Raw genomic sequence first — 20,803 nt, 5'->3', positions numbered from 1 at the left:
TCGGAGTCTTTTAAAATTATTTTGTCCAATTAACTCTTAGAACATATTTATTTTTACCTTTCTATCAGTAATTATGTGTCTGTTCACGCAACATCTGCATTGCAGCTCTTTCTAACCAATCACTCTGTGCTTGCAACAGTGGAGAAAAGGGAGTAGATGAAGAACAAGGAGATCTGACAACGCCCAAAACCACTCCATCTTGTGTTCTATCTGCCTCCATACTAAAAACCCAAAGTTTTTTACCCTTTGATAAACTACGCAACTATCTATTTCATACACTCATAGATTCCAATTCATCCCAAAGTCTTGGAAGCTTTCTCCATGGATGAAGGTTAAAAGCAGTGTTCTCCTGGGGATCAGGATATATCATGACAGGCAGAGAAACATTCCCCTGTGCCCTGGGTTCTGACAATGATCTGCACGAGGGGAGAGCAGAAATCTGCCATGGTAAGCAGAACATGCTCAGAGCATTGCAGTTCCAAGAATGATACTGCCCCTGAAGTGCAAAAAGCTTGAAATAATATAATTCTGTGCAGCACTGTGGTACAAGTTTTATCTTCTGGAACTTTTTGTATTCTTTTTGTATTATGTAGATTAATTATCTGGTTTTATAGAGTACATGGGGTTTTTTCTTAAGGTTTTTGAGAGAATGCCGAAGGGTTTTTTTTGGTTTTGTTTTTGGTTTGTTTTTTTTTTTTTTTTGCGTTTGCCTTTACATTTGCATCTTATATCCAGCATTTATACAGTTCATTAAAAATTGCTCTTTTGTAAATACTTAGATAAAAAATACCCAAGCACTTTAAGCTTCTGGGATATTGTGATTAATATTCTTAGAAAGGAAACCTTGTTGAACAAGTGTGAAAACACAGAGAGAGGGAAAATAGCATAACAGTTTTTTAGAACAGGGCATATAATGAGGACTGCAGAACTGAGTAATTCCTCCAGAGGCAATTTCTTCAAGAGCTGCCACAATACTTCCCTTAAATCAAGGGAAATGTGACCTGCAGCCATACAAAGTACAGCCAAAGAAAATTAAAATCCTTTGGAAGAGAGGGAATTTTGCCAATGACATCAATCTGTCCGGAACACTGAGTCAGTATGGGGACGTTTCCCTTGGCAGCAGCTGCACTTCCATCAGGGAAGAGGAAATGTCAGAGCCTCCCCAGGAGGATCAGAAGGAAAAGCAGCCAAGCGGGCCAGGCTGTGGTGAGCTGTTCACTTCTTTCAGGCATCCCAGTTGCCCTGGGGGAACTCCCTCATGTCACGTTATTGAACCACCACAGCAGGTCCAGGGCCTGCAAGGCTTCCTTGGAGGCCACAAGCCTGAGCTAGGAAATGCCAAGTCATGATGACTGAGCCTTAGCAGCCCCTCTCTTCTGCCTTTCGGACCCTGCTTATCTCTCTGTAAGCCCATAGGTCACTTTCCCTTGATCCTTACTCTTGGACAATTTCCAAAACTCCTGTAAGGTATATAAACCCCAACTTCTGCCTGGTCTAGTAGAAGAGCTGTCACTGAGAACCTTCATAGAAGACACCAATGAAGAATTCTTTGGAACGTCACACAGCGCTTCCCCTCTCTCTCCCAGTGTCTGCTGTGGCACCAGCAAGCTAAAGAGCTGAAATCACAAAGAGCTGATAATCACTAAGAGCTGATATCACTTGAGCTTGCTTAGGTTGCCTGCGGCTGGCAGCTGCTTGGGAACTCAGACGCTGTGCTGAGCACCACTGAGCTATCCTGGCCAAGGCAGCCCACCGGGCACAGCCCGGCTGGAAGCCCCCTCAATAGTCCTCATATGATTCTTTGGGGTCTGTCTTCAACATCCAATGTCCTTTTTAGGTGGCTGTTCCTCACCCCCACTTTGCACTAAGCACAGTATCATTTTTTGCACAGTAACTTCTGCTTTGTCAGCCTTGCAGAAATGAGCTGGCATCCTGCTTGTGTTTTGAATGACTTCTGTCTGCCAAAGAAGTTACATCCTTCATCCACTTCTTCAAGGCTGTGCTGCTCTGTTCTGTGGTCCTTATCAAGTGCCCCCTTTTCTTGAGACAAATTTCCTTATGGGAACTAGTTTCTAAATAGCTATAATTTCATCTTACAGGATAAGGCACTACAACAGCTACAGACCGATGTTTTAACCAAGTCCAGCTGGGTAACCATGAAGTAAGCTTGGCCCAGATTTCTTCAAATCCCAAGGAAATGTTGTCTTGAGCTAAGAGGCTTTGGCTCTTTTGATTCTGGAATAATGTATCCACTATTTTATCCTATCCATTTCAATGCAGCAATATTGTCTAGAGAAGTTGAGAAGGCCCTGCTTTGGCTGTAGCAGAACAGCTTCCCCAGCCTTTCAAGTACACCCAAGCCCTTGGTTGGAACTTATGCACTGGTATGTCCAGTCCTGTTGGTCTGGAGATCGCCACTGCTCGCTGTAAGTCCTGTAAAGTTTTGCTAAGAGAAATGAGGTAATTATTCAAATCAACCTCTCCTTATATGTGTGTGTTTCTGGAAATGTGTGGTACTTGGTAGGGTCAACCATACAGCAGCTTACAGGGCCAGATTTTGCTGGTGCCCCATGTCTGAACCCTAATTCAAAGCAGAGCCACGGGTAAGGCTTGGAACCATGTCAAGGAGGTTTCCTGACATATTTTACCCAAGTTCAATTGGATTGTATAATTCATTCTCTCTCCTTTGCCCCTAGCTTGGGGCCTATAAGGAGCACAAAGATCCCAAGCTATTCCCAAGGCTTTCCTAACCTCTTGTACCTCTTCTGCAAGAAAGGGGGAACCTCTATCTGATGACATTCCCAAAGGTACCCCAAATCTAGGTATTATTTGATTCAACAGTATTTTAGCCACTTCCCTAGACTGATTGGTAAGACAAGGGAAGTCTTCCAGCCACCCGGAAAAGGTATCCACCAGATCTAGGAGAGATTTTTACCCCCATTTTCTGGGAAATTCAGTGAAATCTATCAGGCACTATTCGCTTGGAACACTTCCAGATGGTATGGCTCTTAGCACTACATTGTGAGCTGTGCTACAGTTGTCTCTTTTACAAATGATACACTTTTGGAGTCTTGATTGTACAATCTGAGCCATTTCACACCCAGTTACAGATTTTTGCAAATGTTTCCAAAGTTTTTTAGTACTCCAATGAGTGGCTTTGTGTTTGCAATCCATTTTTTCACACAGGAGTGATTCTGGGACTACTCTTTGCCCAGCTGGGATAACTGTCTAACCCTGTGGATCAAATCACAATTCTACAGTTGCAGTTAATTGACAGTCCCTAGCATTATACTCTGGTTTTTCTAGTTGGAGAGGTATCTCTGGCAAGGATATTAAAGATAAAGCTTTGTTTTCTAACATGTCTTCTTCTGCAGCCTCGTTGGCTAAATGTTTCCCCAATTCCAGTTTGGTCTTATCCACTTGGTGTGCTCTGCAATGCCTGATGGCAACTTCCTCTGGTTTCTGGATACTTTCAAGTGTACCGAGATTTGTTTTCCATTTTTGATTGATATGCCTTGAGAGGTCAAAAGGTCCCTTTCTTTCCAGAAATCCCATGTGCACGTAGCACTCCAAAGGTATATTATGAATCAGTTCAAATGTTAACTCATTTTGCTCTACTCAATTCCAAAGCTCGGGTGACTGAAATTAGTTCTGCATTCTGGGCTGGAACATCAGAGGGGAGTGCTCCCGATTGGATTACCTCGGGCTGTGGAGTCACTGTGTATCCAGATGTTTGGATAGGAAGATTGAGGGCATGGTCCTGTGAGAGAGCAGCTGCTCCTGCTGCCCGCTCTGCCTTTGGCATCTGATATGCTGCAGGTGTGGCAGCTGCAGCAGGATTTCCTATGGGAAGAGGCAGCACTGCTGCCATGGCCCTCGACTGCAGGGGCCCTTGGCTGTGCCCCCAGCACAGGAGTGTCACCCACAGTGGGGCACAAGGGGAAGGGGAAGGACATCAGGAGGGAGAGAAACCAGTGTCTAGGGAGTGTGTGAGGGAAATACCAATTGATTTCCTTTTCCTTGAGTAAAGAGTTGCAAGAGCCCTGCTAGAGCTGCTGGTGGCTTGGCCTCTTGCAGGGCTGGGGAGAGCCCTGGGGCCAGGGCCCCTCCTCTTTTTGGGACACCAGGTCTAGCTGGGCAAGCGGCCCCTTTTCCAGCCAGGAGCAGAGGTGCTGTGCCTTCTGCCCTGGGCAGAGGGACCTGCCACTGTCACCAGCTCTTTCCACAGCTCGTCCTGATGCTGGGCCTGCCCTGAAGGGATGGGCACAGGAGGGGAGTGGCTGTGAAACCCAGGGCGGGGCTTTCACATTGCCTGCTCTCAGTGAGTGTCTGGAAATGACAGTTTTCCATCTTCTGCCAACCAAGGCTGCCAGTGTTTCTGTGTTTGTATTGATGAGAAGGGTAGAGTGTGGGTTTGTGGTTTCATGGAGAGCAAAGCAGTGTCTGAATTCAATTGATTTCAATTTTTTCTTTCTTGGTATTTTGTCTGTGAAAATCTGAAAATCAACGACATCTTTTTGGAATCTCCTGTCTGTGACCTCAATACTGGCCGAGTGACCTTCAGAACCTTGACCTGACTAAGCGAGTGCATGAACTCTTTTAGCTCTTTTTAGCGGGAGAAAATAAACCAAACCCAAACCTGTTTGTTGAATCTTTGGAAAATCTGACTTATCCAAGACAGTATAATTTGGAACATACAGATTTTCTGTTCATCATTCATTCAGGCGCCTGTGAAACCAGACCATTAATGCTCTCTTCAAAGATTTAACACAGCTGATTGACACCAAGTCGCTTGAAATTTTGGCCTCAACTTTCAATGATATTTTAAATATGAGAATTTTAATTTCAGGGAGGAGGAGAATGCATTTGCACAGTTCCATTACAGGTTTTTTTTTCAACACACAGATTCTCTCATTTCCCCTTCTGTAGCCTTAAGCATTAAAGTCAACCATCTGCTTTGGAAATGCAGCTGAAATGTAACTCTTTCTGCTATTTTGCTAAAGTTTTTTTTAGGGGCTGAAAATGTTCAGTTGTAATTTGCTTTATAGAATTCTTTGTCACTGTGGGATTGGAAAAAGTTCACAGAAATTTCTCCCATCTTACATTTTAAAATAATTGAAAATGTTATTATAAAGACAATTTGGCAATATTTAATTTTTGCTTCCTGTGTAACTTTATTAAATCTGTACTTTAAAACAAGTGTTACCTAGCAGGCTTTCAGTTCAATGACAGCAGTTGCTTTTCAGCAGGCTGATTTTCCTGTAGGACTAGCCAAGGAAAGTAACTTAGGAAACTGAGTTTTCCACATTGTTGCAGTGTAGGAATGGTATTCCCCAGTTGAGTGCTCACACTGATATCCCTCAGAGCACGTGCCCCTCACTGACTTCCCCACCACTTTCCCTGTGGCAGGATGGAGAGAAGAGCACAAATAGGTAAAGATCACGGGTTGAGATAAGAACAATTTACTAGAAAGAGCAGTGAAAAAAGAACACAAACGGTAATAACAACACTAAAAGGAGAGCATACAAGAGGCGAACGAGTCACACGTGATCGTTCTCCACACAGAACTTGGCACAGCCTGTGACTTGCAGCACACAGGTGGAGGAAGAACAAACCCTTCCATTTGCCCCTGCCACGTGGCAGGTGGTATCCAGTTACCCCAAGGTCCTGGCCGTGCTCCTCCAAGCTGCTGCAAAGATCACCCTCCTGTGTGGAGGATCACCCTCCAGGACACAGGATCCTTCCTGCGGGTCCTGGCTCTTGCTCTGGGTGACAGACCCCCATGGCATCTGCCCCGGCAAAAGGGACTTGAGGACAACCGCTCACTTATTGACATCAGCCCCTCTGCCCCCGCCCCAGCTCCCTTTTTGCCTCCAGAAAACTTTGAACAGAAGTAGCACTTAAGTGCAGTTCTGCACATCCTGAACTGGCAGAAAGGTGACCCACGTGTCGCTGTAGGCACATGTGCAGCAAGGACAAAGAAAGTGTTTGAGGGGCTGGCTCTCAAGGCATTCACTCATGCAATAGGAGCCCTGTTTCTGAGAGGCACAGCCAAGAGTGGAGCAGTCAAGCGTGGAGAACGGGGGATCTCCTGAGCCAGGGAAACCCTGGGGAACAGAGAGACGCAGACACCGGGCAGACCCCAAGTGACACCTGCTGCTGGCGCACAGGCACCGCGGGGACACGCACACTTTGGGGTGAGCTTGCTGTGCTTTACTGTAGTATGCAGCACACAGGCATTCCGTTTCTCAGAAATCATTAAATATGTATAAATTGCTCGAGTCTGCACAGTTAGTTTCTGAGGGTCTAGCTGGGGATCTTTAGAGACCCTGCGTGTTCACTGAGCTTTTGGACTTTTGTTGACCTTTCATTGTGGTCTTCCATATAGTAGTAATTTTCATTTTGGTTATCTGAGCTGCAGAATGTGTTCTTGAAGAAACTGTATTGCTCTGGCTTGGCTTGGGGCATAGAGGGTTTCAGAGCTTTCAGAGTTCTACTACCCACTCCTTCCTCCTAAGCTATTTGCAACAATCCCTCACAGAGATCCTTTCAAGATTTGTCTTGGAAGTCTCACTTCTAAAACTAATTTTCTTTTCTAGGATAAGAATGTTTGTTATTACAAATATTTGCAAAACATCTCCTGAAAGCTGAAATACAATGAATTATCATACAGAAAAAAATGCAAACAGCCACAATTCCAGCATGGGTTATAAATACTTCTGTAAGCCTTTAAAGGTCTGGTAGTCATGAGGAAAGCCAGTCCCACCTAGAGTGGGGACTTCTAGTCTTCTCCCATTCTTACATCCATTTTTCTGATTGATGATATGCCAGATTGCTGCATATCAAATCAACAGCATTCTTGTAACAAATTCAGTAATTTGTAACCTTTACTCAGGGTTCAAGGCAGTAGCTGCCTTTAGCACCACGTTTTTTTTTTTCCAGGAGTACCACCTGTTACTTTCAGTTTCTGTTCAGGGATAACCAGTGACCTCCTTTTTGTGCTGAACCAGACGTAACCATGTTGGGCACATAAACTATCACTTTTCTTTCCCATTTATTTTCAAGTATATTCTATCAATCAGGACCATGGTGGTTCCTGCTCCGAGGTGCATTGACCATGCCTTGAGTATATTTTTTAGTTATTTTTTGAGAAATATGCCCAAAATACCACAGGGTTTCTTCCTTCGTTCCCATTCTTTGAGCTAAATATGGGGCTACTGTGCAGGGCAAAGGCACTCGTGGATGAACAGTGCAAAGGTTTTCATCAAATCTGGTAACTCCAGAGCAGGGGTTGTCATCAATAACCTTTAAAAGGTATGGAAAGGCTGCTGAACATTCGAGTCCAGTGTAACAACCTCCATGGATTCCTTTCATGGTTCATACAAAGGCTTTTCCAACAGTCTGTAACTGGGGCTCCATATCCAGTCATTCCCAAAAGGGCACGCAGTTCTTTTACAGATCTGGGCTCTGGTGTTGGACAAATTGCTTCCTCCCTTTGTGTCCCCAGACTACACTGTCCTTGTGAGTGTGGCAGCCAGGAGATGAGACATGGGTAGATATAGACATGGACTTCAAAACTAACACAAGATATGATTGAAAATGAGCTTTGGATGGTAATATTCAACACATATTAAACAAGATGTTTTATTACTTCTCCCTGTAATGCCTGGACAACTTATGGCTGGCACTTATTTTTGTTGCCAGCTTCCTGAAATCTGGAATAATCCTGGGTATGGGGGAAATGACAACAAAACCATCATAAATTGAATATAAAATGTTTTTCTACCATGTGTCAATAACTTCAATGGCCACTTGCAGTCAGCCTGTAATTGTGATCAGAGCCAGAGCTGGCTGTTCCATGTCAGCTCCTCCTGCAGAGGCTGTGGGGGCCTGGGCATGCTGCTGGCTTGTTTCCTTTTAGGAGAGAGGGTTGAGGAACGGTCGGGCGGTTTTGTCAAAGAGATGATGTTTGAGTGACCGTGTACGTGCTGGAAGCCTCACAGACTGAAGGGCCCAGGACAGGAGTGCCCAGTGCTGGGAGGGCTGCACCTTGCTGCCCTGGTGAGAGGTGTTAAGCTGCTCCTTCGCCTCCGAGAGAGCCAAGTGCAGCACGTTAGAGCAGAAACCCTTCACTAGGCCTGGTTTGCACAGCTGCAGCACCTGGGGTTGGTGGAGTGCCCCTTTCTGCACTTGGAAATGGGCTGAGTCAGTCATGGGCCAGGGCAGGGCATTCCCCACCTGTGCCCATTGTGAATTCCCTCTGCCCCAACTGTGACACGTCCCGCTCCTCGGTGACATCCCGCCCAGCCTGGAACATGGAACTCCCCGTTTCCAAGGACACGTGGCCATTGTCACCGGCACACGGCAGGACCGCTCAGACCCTTCGGCGGCTGCAGCCAGAGCGGAGGTGTCAGAGCGACAGCGAGTGTTGTTCCAGCTTTGGTGGTTCCGGCACTCGTTGTTCAAGAGGCCGATCCACACACTGAGTGGAGGTAATTATTTACAGCTCTGGGCAGAAAGGGGGGGCTCAGGGGCAAATTCACAAAGCCAGCACCACAAGAACCAGAGTGTCTTAGTATTTATACAGTTGAGCAAAGAAAGGAATTAGTGTTCATTGACTGCAAGTCTCCTAGTTATTTTTATAATTAGTATTTTGTCTACTGTTAGATAATTTCCTCTCACTTCTCATGGTCAATAGTCTGCATGCTCAGTCTCCCCCTTATTCACAGTGAGAGGTTTCTGGAGTGGGTGGCCATGGTCTGCTCCTGCTGGAATGGCCTTTTACCCTGTCACAGCTGATGCAGCACAGTTGCTGTGTTGGCTTTATCAGTTTGTTCCTTTTCTCGGGGGTTCTGCCAAATGTCCTTGTGTCCATAAATCCGGCATTCTTTGTGTCCACCATCAGAGGTGCATCCTTCTTCCCAAGACTTGCTAACCTCCCCTGTGCCTGAGGTCACTGAAGGCTGTCAAGCCCTACACCTCACCAAGGCAATTGAGCCAACAAGTAACCTGCCTTTCAAAGGCCGGGCCATCCCTTTGAGCTTGGTGGCTGCTTCTTGTTTCATGGAGGTGATCTCCCTTGTTCTTGATGAGCCTGGAAAGCCACCAAGGCCAAACATCCAGGAACACATTTTGCTAAGAAGGATTTTGCATTTTGCAGCCTTTGCAGCAGGATCAGTGTCTGTGGCAGCGGGAGCAGCCGAGGCAGAGCGGGATGGCGGAGCTGCGGGCCTGGGCAGGATCCAGCGTGTTCCGCAGGGCCCCAGCGCGCGCTGCGTCCCGCAGGGCCCCCAGCAGCACTGCCGTGCCCGTCAGGGTGACCCAGAGGCCCCAGGACCAAGAGGTGAGGGGCAGCTGTGGGGCTCTGCGGGCTGGCAGGGGTGGGGGCTTGGCCATGGTGTTGGTGTCAGGTGCTGCTGAGCCCGCGGGACCTGTTGGGCAGGGCTGGGGCCCCACGGCTGCTCCAGGGCCCCTTGGAGCAGCTGCCCGGATGGGAGCCACTCACAGGGATGACACACAGGAGGTGCCAGAGGAAGTGGGAGGTTCTCTGATGGATGTGGCACTCAGGGATGACACTGAGGAGGTGCCAGTGAAAGTCACATGTTCTCCATGCTGGGACACTTGGGAAATTCATGCCTGGGCATGGCTCTTGGCCACAATGCATGGATTTCTCATTGTTCCACGTTGTACTGCACTCACCAAACATGTCAGGGTAAAGGAAACTCTCTAACAGTATTTTCTAGTATTAGGAGGATGTATTAGTATATTCCCAGTTGTGATGCCTAGTGGAGAACTCCAGCCACATGCACATCATTTTCAATGCTTTTCCACTCTTTGATACAGTTTTAGTAAACATAGAAATTAACTTTCATTGGTTCTAAATTTCAGTTCCACTAAATAATATTCTATCTTCTATTTGGGATTGATGTCTCCTTTCTCATGCTAATTAGTCCACATTTTCCAGTCCATTTGTCATAACTTTTTAGATACAACTCAGCCAGTTGTGCCTTCAGAATGAAGCAGTTGGATGGCAGCAGTTGTTTTTGTTAAAAAATGTACTTAGGCTGAAAAAGATTTTACAGATTTTTAAACTCCACTGGAATGTGACACAATTTGTACTAAATGATTACATCAGCCAAGTAACCCCAATTTTGGTATATCTGTCTTACCAAGGAGAAACTGTTTCCACTTCACATCTATTCAAAATTGCATCTAGAGCTGAGGAAAAGAGAAAGGGTTTTCATGCCTCTTGAGAGTTGAAATTCACCTCATGCAGATGAAATTCTTCTTGGAGCTGACTCCACGATGTACTTCCATAGTGCCGGATAAATCCCAGTGTTGGGTCCTGCCCCGAATTCTTAATCTTTTTGTGAACCACTCTCACCTGGATTGTTAGCTGAGCACTGACCAGTTCAACTGTACTCAGGCACTTGATTTCAAGGGAAGCCTGTGCCTATAAATTCCAGCAACTGGGAAAAGATGACTTGCTGCTTGAAGGCTTGGCTGCATTAGAGGCTAAGTGAGGGTTGCTCTCTCAGGGCACTTTTGTAGCTGGCTGCTTTCAGAGGGAGAACTGTGTCAAAGCATCCCTTTTGAGTGATGGGACAGCAAACCTTTGCAAGTGCAGCTCTTGTTTAAAATGAAGGGCCTAGTTAATCAGCAGTAGTGGAGAGTTGGCTGAAGATTTTACAGAAAATTTCTTCTTCCTTTTAGCCAAATGCCCGCGAGGTGTTGCACAATGGAAGTGTGCAGGATGTCAAATTGTATAACCCACTTGGAGGTATGGCTGCTTTTCATATTTTGCTCAATGCCTGTAAGATTTTCAACTTGGCAATTCATTTTTGCAGTATATTCTTGGGACCGGGGATGTCTTGTGTTCAGAGCTCTCAGCTGGAGGTGGTTTGGCCTCAGGTCAGCCTTGCAGTCTCTTGTCAGTTCATTCAGGCACTGGTTTGTTTTCCCCTGAGAAACCTGCCAGTCCTTCCTTGTTCCCATACTGCTTGATGGGCTGGAATTTGGAGCATGGATGTCATGGTTTGGACCCACTCCGTGTACCTAATTTCACTGCCTTGGTAGCAAATGTGTTGGTTTTGCAGTACCTAGGCACTGCCATTATCCATTAAATTTAATTGGAAATTGAAAGAAAATGACCTTGAGGAAGTCGCACAGAGAATTTCATAAGGTCAATATGGGAAACTCTGCTTGATTTAATTTTTTGTCTTGGTCATTAATAAGTCAGTGTTGCCACAATACTGTGTTGGGTTCTTTTCAAGGATATTGGAAGGAAGGCATTGATGTCATCTTCCCAGCAGATTCCATCACTTTCGACAAAGCACAATGTGCTTAGGTGCTGCCATTTGTTGTTAACCTGTTCTGAGTGCTGTTTCCCCAAGGAGCCTGGCTCCAGGCAGACACCAGGTGCACATTCCCCTTGCAGGCACTCCGTGGTGCTGCCTGCAGCAGTGAGCTGAGCCAGGTACAGCCAGCTGCCCTGAGAAGAACAGGCTCTCACCTGGCTGTGGCTGCGGTCACCTGCCTGCAGGGACATCCCTGCCCCTGCACGTGCAGCTCTTGCTCTGCCTTAGCCTAGTGCAGAGCATTTTGAGGCAGCACCATAGTGATACAACACTAAACTTCTGAATTTCTCATTCGGGACATTCTGTTTCACATGTGAATGAAGATTTGTGTGATTCTTGGTGGTGGTCTACGTAAATCCTAAGGGAATATTTAACATTCAGTAGCTGGGTGTGAAGGCTGGCAGTAGTGAGTCAATTGTGGAACTTGGGGCCACTTCTGCTTTGGGCTGGCACAGAGAATCTCAGGTGGGACATGTCTGATTGCTGGTAGGGTACAGGGTGCCTTTGCAATATGATCCATTCAGTAGCAGTTTGGGACTGGGCTTTGTCACAGAATCAGTGAATATGCCGAGTTGAAACAGAATCACTGAAGGATATTCAAGATCAGCTCTGTTCCCTGGAATATCCATCATCATTTAAAATCAACTTTTTTGCCTTCTCCCAGCTTCCCATTTGACACTTCTTTTTCTTTTTTCCATTCCTTTGGGAAAACAAGATGATGTGAGAAGAGCCAAAGCAAATGCTTCATGTCCTGCCCCTGGGAAAAAGAGAACAAAGCCCATGAAGCCTGCAGAGAGTGAACAGAATCCTTGCAGTGCTGTTTATCGCCGGCCCTTCAGGGACAGGGTGATTCATTTGCTTGCTCTGAGGACTTACAAGAAGCCAGAGTTACTTGCTCGCTTGCAGAGAGATGGAGTCATGCAAAAGGACAAGGGCACCCTTGGGAAGATCCTTCAGCAGGTGAGATTGTGGAGTTGATGTCAGCAATTTTTCCACCACACTAATATTTTGTTCCTAATTGTCACTTGTTATTCCACTGTTTCAATTAGATAGTAATGAGCAAGTTAGGAAATGCTCCCTGTTAAGTTTTTCCATCAAGTTTATCCAGAGGTCTCAAGCTGCAAGTCCATGTGACAAAAAGAAAGCAAACTTCAAACCTTTTGGGCATTGTTGTTTTGCTAGAATAGCTGGTAATGAGTAACACTTTGTAATGTTGCTGCTCCTCATGCCTTATTCCTTCCCCTGTCTTTTCCATGCATTGTTTAACTGCTTCATGGAGTAACTTCACAGGGGTTCCTTGACTGGGGGAAATGGTTTGTCATGGCACTTAAAAGTTCCTGGGATAAGTTGCAGAGCAGAGAAATTCAGGAACTGCAGAGGCCAGTATCTCATTTGAATAGGGTTGGTGGCCCATCAAGGGCACTTGGCTTCTGCTGGGATCTGTGGGGTTTGCCTTCCAGGAAATATTGTTCCAGACAAATCCTCCATTATAGAGGTGGTAGCCAAACTTTGAGCAGAGGGTTTCTTTGCTGTCACGTGGATTAAATCTCCATCTTTTGGAGATTTAAAAGTCTTTTGGAACCTAATCAAGGGAGGAAAACTCAACATGGCTACACTTTCAGTTGATCCCACAGGGACTTTTAGGAACTCATTTCCTGAACCTATGAAGTTTGTTGCTGGGTTGCCCAGGGCAGTGGCAGGGTTTTTTCACCCTGAAGACATTCACAATATTATGAGAGCCATGTTCTGCCATCTCAGCTGAAGTAGTCCATTTAGATTTCAAGTTGATTATAAATTTTCAATGCCCAGCCCCTTAGAAGGTAAAGGATGAAAACATTTTCTCCTATTCCATTGCAATGTTTGAGGAGAGTGCCTTGGAGGCAATGTGCTGGATGAGGTGTGAACTGCCTCAGGGTCTGAATTCTGAAAGGGCTGTGTGAGCAGCCCTGCACCCTGAAATGCCCTCTCAGGCTTTTGTGGACATCAGAGCAAGTGGGGGTTTATGTTGTATAAATCTCAAATGGGCAGTGTGAGCTTGCTGAGATCTGGTACACACACACTTGCCTCCCTTCCAATACAACCTGAGTTCTGCTTCTAGGAAGTGAATCCCTGATTCTGGGTATCTTTGTTACTTTTATATTTTTTACATCTGTGGAGAAATGTACATCAACACAGACCTGTATTATAAATGTCTACCACGTCTTCAAGGAGAAAAATCAAAGTTGTGACAGATGGTGGCAGTGTATTAGATGAGTTATTCAGCGTGTTGCAGGGATCAGATTGATGGAGACGTTCCAATGGGCTTTTCTATTGAACTCTGAGCAGGTGTCAGCTGATGAAGTCTGAACCAGCACTTTTGATATCAATGCTCTTGAGGTTTTACTCCATCATTTTACCTTTATAAGTAGACTTTGTATTTGTCTTGAGGAAGGTATGAACCACATTTCTTTTCAAAGGAATCATCAAGGCATGTGCACGACCTTCTCATGGCAGGACTTTGCTGGAATGAAGTCTGGCCCTGCCACATGAAGAGGGACTCTGGGCCTCACTCCCTCTCCTTACACATTGTGGCACTAAATGTTGTTTTCAAATGAACGCTTGCCAGATATGAATGGAGATGCTTGGTTGTTTCCAATTGGTGAAGCATTAATATGGCTTAAAACTCATGTGATAGAGGAATAATTCAGCTCTGTGCAAAAAGACATTGTTGAGTTCAAATTGGGTGCTCAAAAACAGCTGTTCAGCAACAATCATATTTCTGTAGTGTGCATGCAGCAATCATAATGAAGACTAGTTTTCTGAAATGTCTGCCCATAGGTAGCCAAGTGGAATCCAAAGGAGAATTCCTTCAGTCTGAAGGAACATCTATTTCACACCCTTCAGACTGATTGGCCTGGCTACACTGACATAGACAGAAAGAATTTGAAGTTAATACTTTCTGGGTAAGTTCAGTCTTTGGGAGAAAAGGAAAAAAAGGCTCTGGATATAAAGCCAAGATTCTTAGAATATGCTGAGGTAGCAGGGACCTGCCAGGATCCTGGTCCTGCACAGGACACCATGAGAATCACACCCAGTACCCAAGAGAGTTGTCCAAACACTTCTGGAAGCCTTTCTGCAGTGACCACTGGCCTGGGGAGCCTGTTGCAGTGCTCGAGCACCCTCTGGGCCATGAATGTTTTCCTGATATCCTGCCTAAAGCTCCCTGAACTCAGCTTCATGCTGGTTCTTTGAGTCCTGAACTGAAGGTCTGTTTTCCTTGCATGGAAACAACTATGACAGTTGCTATTTAGGCTTTTTAACATGAACTATTGGATCATCCATACAGAAAATCAGCTCCATCTCAGAACACCACCAACACCAGCCAAGCGACATCTCTGGGACCTTCTGAGAGAGACACTCCAGCAAGACCTGCTCAGGTATTTTGTGCATTTTTAATATTCTGGACTGTATGGTAAATTTTAGCAGACTTGCTGGTGGTGTAAAAGCTGTGATGTCAATGTGCAGGATCTTCCCTTTTGGGAAAGACTTTGATGGAGCTCCTGAATGGGAGTGTCTTTCTCCCAAAGCATTTTAGCTCCAGACTTGAAGTAGGACTTGCTAAGTGCTAAGATGAGAAAGGAGGGATGAGATAGAGCCTGTATTTACCTGCAGTACTTGCTGGTTGGAATGCTCTTTTTAGTTAAGAAAGATGTGTTTTCAACCTTGGCCAGTTCAGAAATGCTGCCTTTTCAGAATGGGAGCAAAAGCTGACCCTGCTCATAGGTTCATGAATGAATTATGTTTTTATTGTTGCAGAAACGTCCTCTGGCTTCCGACTTGACCAGTCCTGTGACGAGCAAGAAGAGGAGAATTGGTCACCGGCCCAGTCATGTCCAGGCAGCAGCTGGTGGCCTCTTTTCTTCCTTCCTTTTGCCTTCCACATCTCTTTATCCTTTGGACATGTCTCCAAGTGTTGTCTCCGTTTCCCCCACCACCCATGTCGTACAACAAACAGAGAAATTTCATCTTTCTACCATCCCAGCACCTGTCAGGGTGGAAAAGGAGATCCCCAATTCAAATGGGAAAACAAATGAACTGGGGAGGCTGAAGCAGTTGCAGCCCTTGGATTTCGATGAAGGTATTAATGTGCTGGTTTCCCTGACTCCTGTGTGCATAACTGTGGTGTAAAATTTGGTTATTAAGTGAAGATTAATAACCCAAATTAAGGTGCAACTGCCACCCTTTTCCACAGTCAACAGTAAAAATATTATTGAACAGGAAATGCAAAACTAGGCAGACAGAAAGAAATAAGAGAAGACAGGCAGGGTGAGTGGAAGAGAGAGACATTCAGCAGGAAGATATCATCCCGACATGGGCCCTCTTTCATCCAGCCACTCCTTCCTCATCCTTGGTCTTCTCGGTGGTGGGGGTTCCCAAGTCTCTCTGGAGGTACCACCTTTATACTGACCAAGATTGGGGTATCCACAGGGTGGTCACAGCTGTCCCTACATCTTGGGCTAGAAGCCATGGAAGCAGTGATTTTCCACAGTCTCGGCAGTTTATGGAAATACCAAAAGCTGCAAAAGCTACAAAAACCTATAAAACCTGGGCTGTGGTTTCCTGGAGTTCTACTTTGAACTACACTGTGAATTCTTCTTTATGCCAGCTGCATAATTTCTTTCTTCAAGAGCTGTGGAAGTGGTACAGACTGAAATCAACATTGAAAAGCTAAACAGAAATGCATAAAGAACACTTGATTTCTGATGACAGGGACACAGGCAGTAGGGCAGAGTTCAGTTGCTTTGTTAAATCTGTCGCTTGTCTCTTTTGGAGGTTGACCTTGCAAATTCCAAGTTGGGTTTGGCGTGGAGGCAGGTTTAGAGTGTGCAGATGCCTCTTGCAAGTGCTGGTGTGCTTGTAGAGACAGGTGCTTTGAGATGGTCTTCCCACATTTCTTCTGGACATGCACACGGCACCTGCAAACCTTGGGATGCCTTTGAAGGATTTCTGCTTGAATCCATAAACACATGAGCAGCTTTTAACAGGAGGCAGTAACAAAATTCTGCCTAGCTGGTGAAGGAAAAATCTGTTCTGTGTTTCAAGTTGGGGCTTAGGCTGAAGCTTTTGTGTGGACTGAGCCATGAGAGCAAATGCACTTTTGGAAATGAAATGCTCACAGCAAAGGCAAGTTGTATTGAACATGCTCTGACTATTGGTATTTCTGTCCACTTTTATTACCACTTCTACACTTCCTTTTATACTTCTGCTATACCATGTAATAGTTTGAACACTAAAATCAACAAAAGCAAGTGGAATGTGACACGAACAGCTCTTTCCTCAAGATTTAAAGCTCAGGTGGCCTAAAGGTTGGCAAGAATGGCTGAGTTTGAACATGATTCGTTTGGGCCCCTGGAATTGGCAGGGAAGTGGGGATAAAAATATGGCATGAGAAGAACTCATCTTTTTTCTTCATTTTTTGTTAGAACTTCGATGTTGGTCTCTCTCAAGCTGTTGTCTTTTGTGAAGCTGCATCTGTTGCTGCAAGAATTGAATGGCTCTGCAGATGACACCTCATGCTTTATATATGAGAAAATATATAGCTGGGGCTAACACTGTGGGAATGCACAACCTGTAGGATAAAGTGGCCATTCCCTCTTTCTAAACCCCAGGACAGGCTACTGTGGAAAAGGTTGTGTGTGTCCCATTAATATATGTTACTGCTTCTTCTGAATAATTTATTGTGAAAAGAAAGCACTGAAGGACTTTCTCAAGACTGTCCAATGGGGATCTTTTGGCCTTTTAGTGATGTCCTGATGAAGAGTGTCAAAATTCTGCTTTTCTGCAGGAACAAGAAAAGATCCTTCCATTGCCTCCACATGCTCTGCAACAAGCAACCAAGCAGACTACTTGAGGTGAGTAAAATAGCAATTCACTCTTGCCACTCTCAGTGGGGTGCAGTGTCCATCTCTTTGCTGTACTGAAAGGATGAGTTTGAGCAGGTTTTGTTGGGCCTCCAAGGCTCAGAGCAGAGATGAACACCGAGGTGGGTTAGGCCCGGATGGGCCCTCCCTTCCGGCAGTGCAGCTGCACAGGCTCAGCTGCAGCAGTGCTGCTGCATCCCCTCATGGCATTTGCAGGAGAGGAGGGAGAAGTGTGTGTGTGGTATAAAGCCCTGGAAACTGCTCGCAGCTTGTGTCAGGGCAGTGGTGTTGGCAGGGGCAGCCAGGCCTCCTGCAGCTCTGGGGCTCTGGGGCAGCTGCGGCCTTTGGAGCAGGCGCGGCAGGGCCCCGGCTCACATTGCTCTGGGACCGCCCAAAATGGGGAAAGGCATCTGTGGTTTTCTTTTCAAAATTATCCTGCTAGTCAGGTGTATCAGGCCTGGCATGCATCCTTGGCACAGGATGTTGTCTGTCCTGCTACTGAATTTCAACTTGTTAGCAATTTACTGCTTGTCAATATTAATCTCAGGGTGGTTTGAAGGAATTGATTCCGATGTGGAGGGAGTTTTTGTCATCCAATAAGAACCAGACCTTCAGGCCCAGAGGAGCAGAAGCATTGAGAGTGAGAGTGCTGGGAAGTGGCATCTATTATTCTCATTGCCACTTCATCTTGGATTTGTATCATGAGCTTGATAAACCTCACACCTGCTGATTTGAGGGAGAAGGGAATGAAGAAAGTTTGACTCCCATCAGTGGCTTTAAGCATTAATGAGTTTTGCCCTCCTGAGGAGCTGATGTGCTTTGGGTATTTCTTCTTGTAGTTTCTGACTTGACTAGAGGTTTTTTTTGTGGCTTTGTTTCCTTTTGTGTGTTAGAAATGCCTCAGTTCCCAGGTCAGTGATGTAACTGCTGTCCACTAGAAGAATCAAATATTATCATTAACTCTGCTTGCCCTTAGACAGGCAAGAATGTAGCTCAAAAGTCCAACTCTGTGCACTCAACTCCATTAATACATTCCTTTACAAAAATATTTTGCAAATGAATTTTCGCAGTCATATGTAACTTAATTAAGTTTTTCCAGCATAGGAATAGATTATAATTTAGTAATGTTTCTTCTCTTCCTGAAGCTGCTGTGTTTGTTTTTCCTTTGACATTTGAAATGAGGGCACATAATTTCTAAATGTGCTCCTGCTCATGAAGGAAACCTCTACAATGTCAGCGATTTTGAACTAGAAATGGGCCACATAGAAATGTGGCAGATTCCCAGATCTACCTGACCACATTCTCTTCATGCACACGAGCTTGAAAGCAGAAACTCTCAGTCCCAGAGCCACTGCCTCAAAGCTTGGGTGTCTGTGTTTGACATTACCCTGTGCTTGGTGTCAAATTATATGTGTGTTTTATGGAATTGAAACACACTCAAATGTTCTCTTAGAGTTCACTCGGAGAAAAATGGTCTCATTTTTTCCTTTAGAAAATATGGAGCCATTGTCTCCTTGGAGCAACGCCAGCACTACAAGGATGACTTCAATGCAGAGTATGAGGAATATCGGAATTTATATTTTAAGATTGACAAGACCATCAAGAAATTCAGACAATTTCAGGAGCAATGGAAGTCTCTGACTCCAGGCTCCAAAGCTTATCAGGTAAAGAAGGATAAAACCATGAAGACTGTGCTTCATCATATCAGTGTTTTGGATTCCCTGGAGCTGCTCAGTGAGACAAAGGGAAACTGTGGAACTGGCAAATATGCTCAGACACTGCTTGGGCTGGGTCTGATTTTGGCAAGTCCCTGCCCAAAAGCCCCGGTTTGAGCTGTCTATGAAGAAACAGTTGTCCACGAGAGGTGTCCCAAGCAGAGTCTTAGAGCATGGGCTGCTTCTGTTGCCTATGGAGAGGCTTAATTACAGATCTTGGGTGATGCTGGGAGATGGAGATTTGTTTTGCAAACCTCCCAGAAGAGTGGTGGCTCACAGAGAAGAAAATCTCTAGAATCAGACTGAGTGTACTTTTACTATTTTACCAAAGTTTGCATTTTAAGGTGGTAGTGAAACATTCTGATTGGTTTTTTTGGTTGTGGTTTTTTTTTTTCTTGAAGATGCTTCGTCATCGAATCCTAGCAGATTATCAGCAGTTACAACAGGTACGTGTGACACCAGACCTGCAGGGCCATGGCAGCTGCTGACTCTGCCTCAGGGCTTTCTTAAAGCAAAGGACATCAGATTCTAAACTCTGCAGAAGTGTTTGCATGCCCTGATTTTCTTTTGCTTTCTCCTTCACAGGGTAGCCCCAGCTACTCTGAAATGAGGAGCAGGTGCCAGTACCTCCACAAGAAGCTGGCCCATATTCAGAGCTGCATTTCTGAATTTGACCAGCAGTGAGTGGAGTACTGGCACCAGACATCTGCTTCAGCCTGGTGAAATCTGTGACATCTGGATTTTTTATTTCAATGAGAAGATTAGGTTTTTAGGATTATTTAAGTTAGTACAGATTCATAGGCTATGTTAGCACTTTGGAGTAGATTATTTCTTAAAAATGTAGGATTAGTTCAAAGAAGTTTAGTAATTTTAAGAAGTTGAAAGATGATAGTATTGACTATTAACAATAAAGAAATCTCACTATTGGTAATTCCTTCTCTCATTGTTGCTTGTATCATATTTGGATTGGGTTTCTTCTGGTCACTTGTTTTCTTCAAGTCCTAACTTTGTCCACTGAAATAAATTTATCAATAGAGGGCACTACCTCTACTATGAAGTTGTGCTCATTTTAAGTAAAGATTGTGGCAAATGGACATTCTTTATGATATTATAGAATTCTTTATGGTTCTTGTTAATTCAAACTCCTTACCTAAAGTGGTGGAAGGTCTAGAAGTTTGTACAACCCTGTCCCCAAATGACCTTGTTGTGGAGGGTTGCAGAGGAGCTCACATGGGCTGCTCTAAGCTGTCAGCTGAAGCAGCTCCCAGGACTGCTTGTAAATCATGGCCTCCCCTTGTCAGTGAGCAGAGGAATATCCAGTTCTTTTGCAAGTGGTATGTTAAACACATTTACAAGTGTTGGAGGCAAGGTCCTTCAATGGGTTTTAAAGAGAAGTTGGGTTCAAGTGTCCCTATGCAAACACTGTCCCTTTTTTAGCACTTTCAAAACTAGTCTGTAACACCAGTCTTTCTAGAGAGATACAGATGTTGATTCCTGCACAGACCTATGAGGACATTGAAGACTAGATCTTCTCCTAAGTTTCCTGCCATTTATTTATTCAGCAGAGAAGGTGAAGATGTTACCAGCAATGTTACCAGCAAAGTTGCTTTTTGGAGAGAGATGAAATTGACTGAAGGAGGATAATATTTGGGAACACTCAAAGGTGGCTGTGAATGCCCCTTTCTTCCTTGCAGAGCATTCTACAAATTCCTCCATTGTCCTCAAGCCAACGATGTTGAGTCCCTGTACCTGAGAGCCCTTGGGGTGTTTTGTGATTGAACACCTGAGCCATTGTTGCCCTTCTGTTCTCCTTCAAGCCAAGTTCAAGAAA

At 45.0% G+C, this 20,803-nt stretch overlaps 1 protein-coding gene across 2 annotated transcripts; it reads left to right on the top strand.

Annotated features, from left to right (window-relative positions):
- Positions 1 to 10,655: 10,655 nt before the first annotated feature.
- On the top strand, positions 10,656 to 19,903 carry LOC135292981 (RNA polymerase II elongation factor ELL2-like). Of its 2 annotated transcripts, XM_064407006.1 has the most exons (9): positions 10,657 to 10,780; positions 12,073 to 12,317; positions 14,175 to 14,299; positions 14,683 to 14,773; positions 15,153 to 15,474; positions 17,182 to 17,248; positions 18,750 to 18,921; positions 19,374 to 19,418; positions 19,558 to 19,903. In XM_064407006.1, the coding sequence occupies exons 2-9, from the start codon at positions 12,138 to 12,140 to the stop codon at positions 19,654 to 19,656; spliced, it is 1,101 nt and encodes a 366-aa protein (XP_064263076.1). In that variant the 5' UTR covers positions 10,657 to 10,780; positions 12,073 to 12,137; the 3' UTR covers positions 19,657 to 19,903. The 2 variants fall into 2 exon arrangements, with proteins under 2 accessions (XP_064263075.1, XP_064263076.1); XM_064407005.1 differs by lacking the exons at positions 19,374 to 19,418; positions 19,558 to 19,903 and having other exon boundaries at positions 10,656 to 10,780; positions 18,750 to 19,360.
- Positions 19,904 to 20,803: the final 900 nt, after the last annotated feature.

The sequence above is a fragment of the Passer domesticus genome, unplaced genomic scaffold (genome assembly GCF_036417665.1).
Source record: "Passer domesticus isolate bPasDom1 unplaced genomic scaffold, bPasDom1.hap1 HAP1_SCAFFOLD_60, whole genome shotgun sequence".
Taxonomy (NCBI): domain Eukaryota; kingdom Metazoa; phylum Chordata; class Aves; order Passeriformes; family Passeridae; genus Passer; species Passer domesticus.
The sequence above is the reverse complement of the archived record's forward strand: the minus strand, read 5'-3'. Positions and strand labels throughout refer to the sequence as shown.

Bases quoted from the DNA above. Each gene is read 5' to 3' on its own strand.
- LOC135292981 (XM_064407005.1), top strand. From the start codon at position 12,138: ATGAAGCCTGCAGAGAGTGAACAGAATCCTTGCAGTGCTGTTTATCGC. The intron at 12,318-14,174 runs GTGAGATTGTGG...GTCTGCCCATAG, and splicing joins TTGGGAAGATCCTTCAGCAG to GTAGCCAAGTGGAATCCAAA. The intron at 17,249-18,749 runs GTGAGTAAAATA...TTTTTCCTTTAG, and splicing joins AACCAAGCAGACTACTTGAG to AAAATATGGAGCCATTGTCT.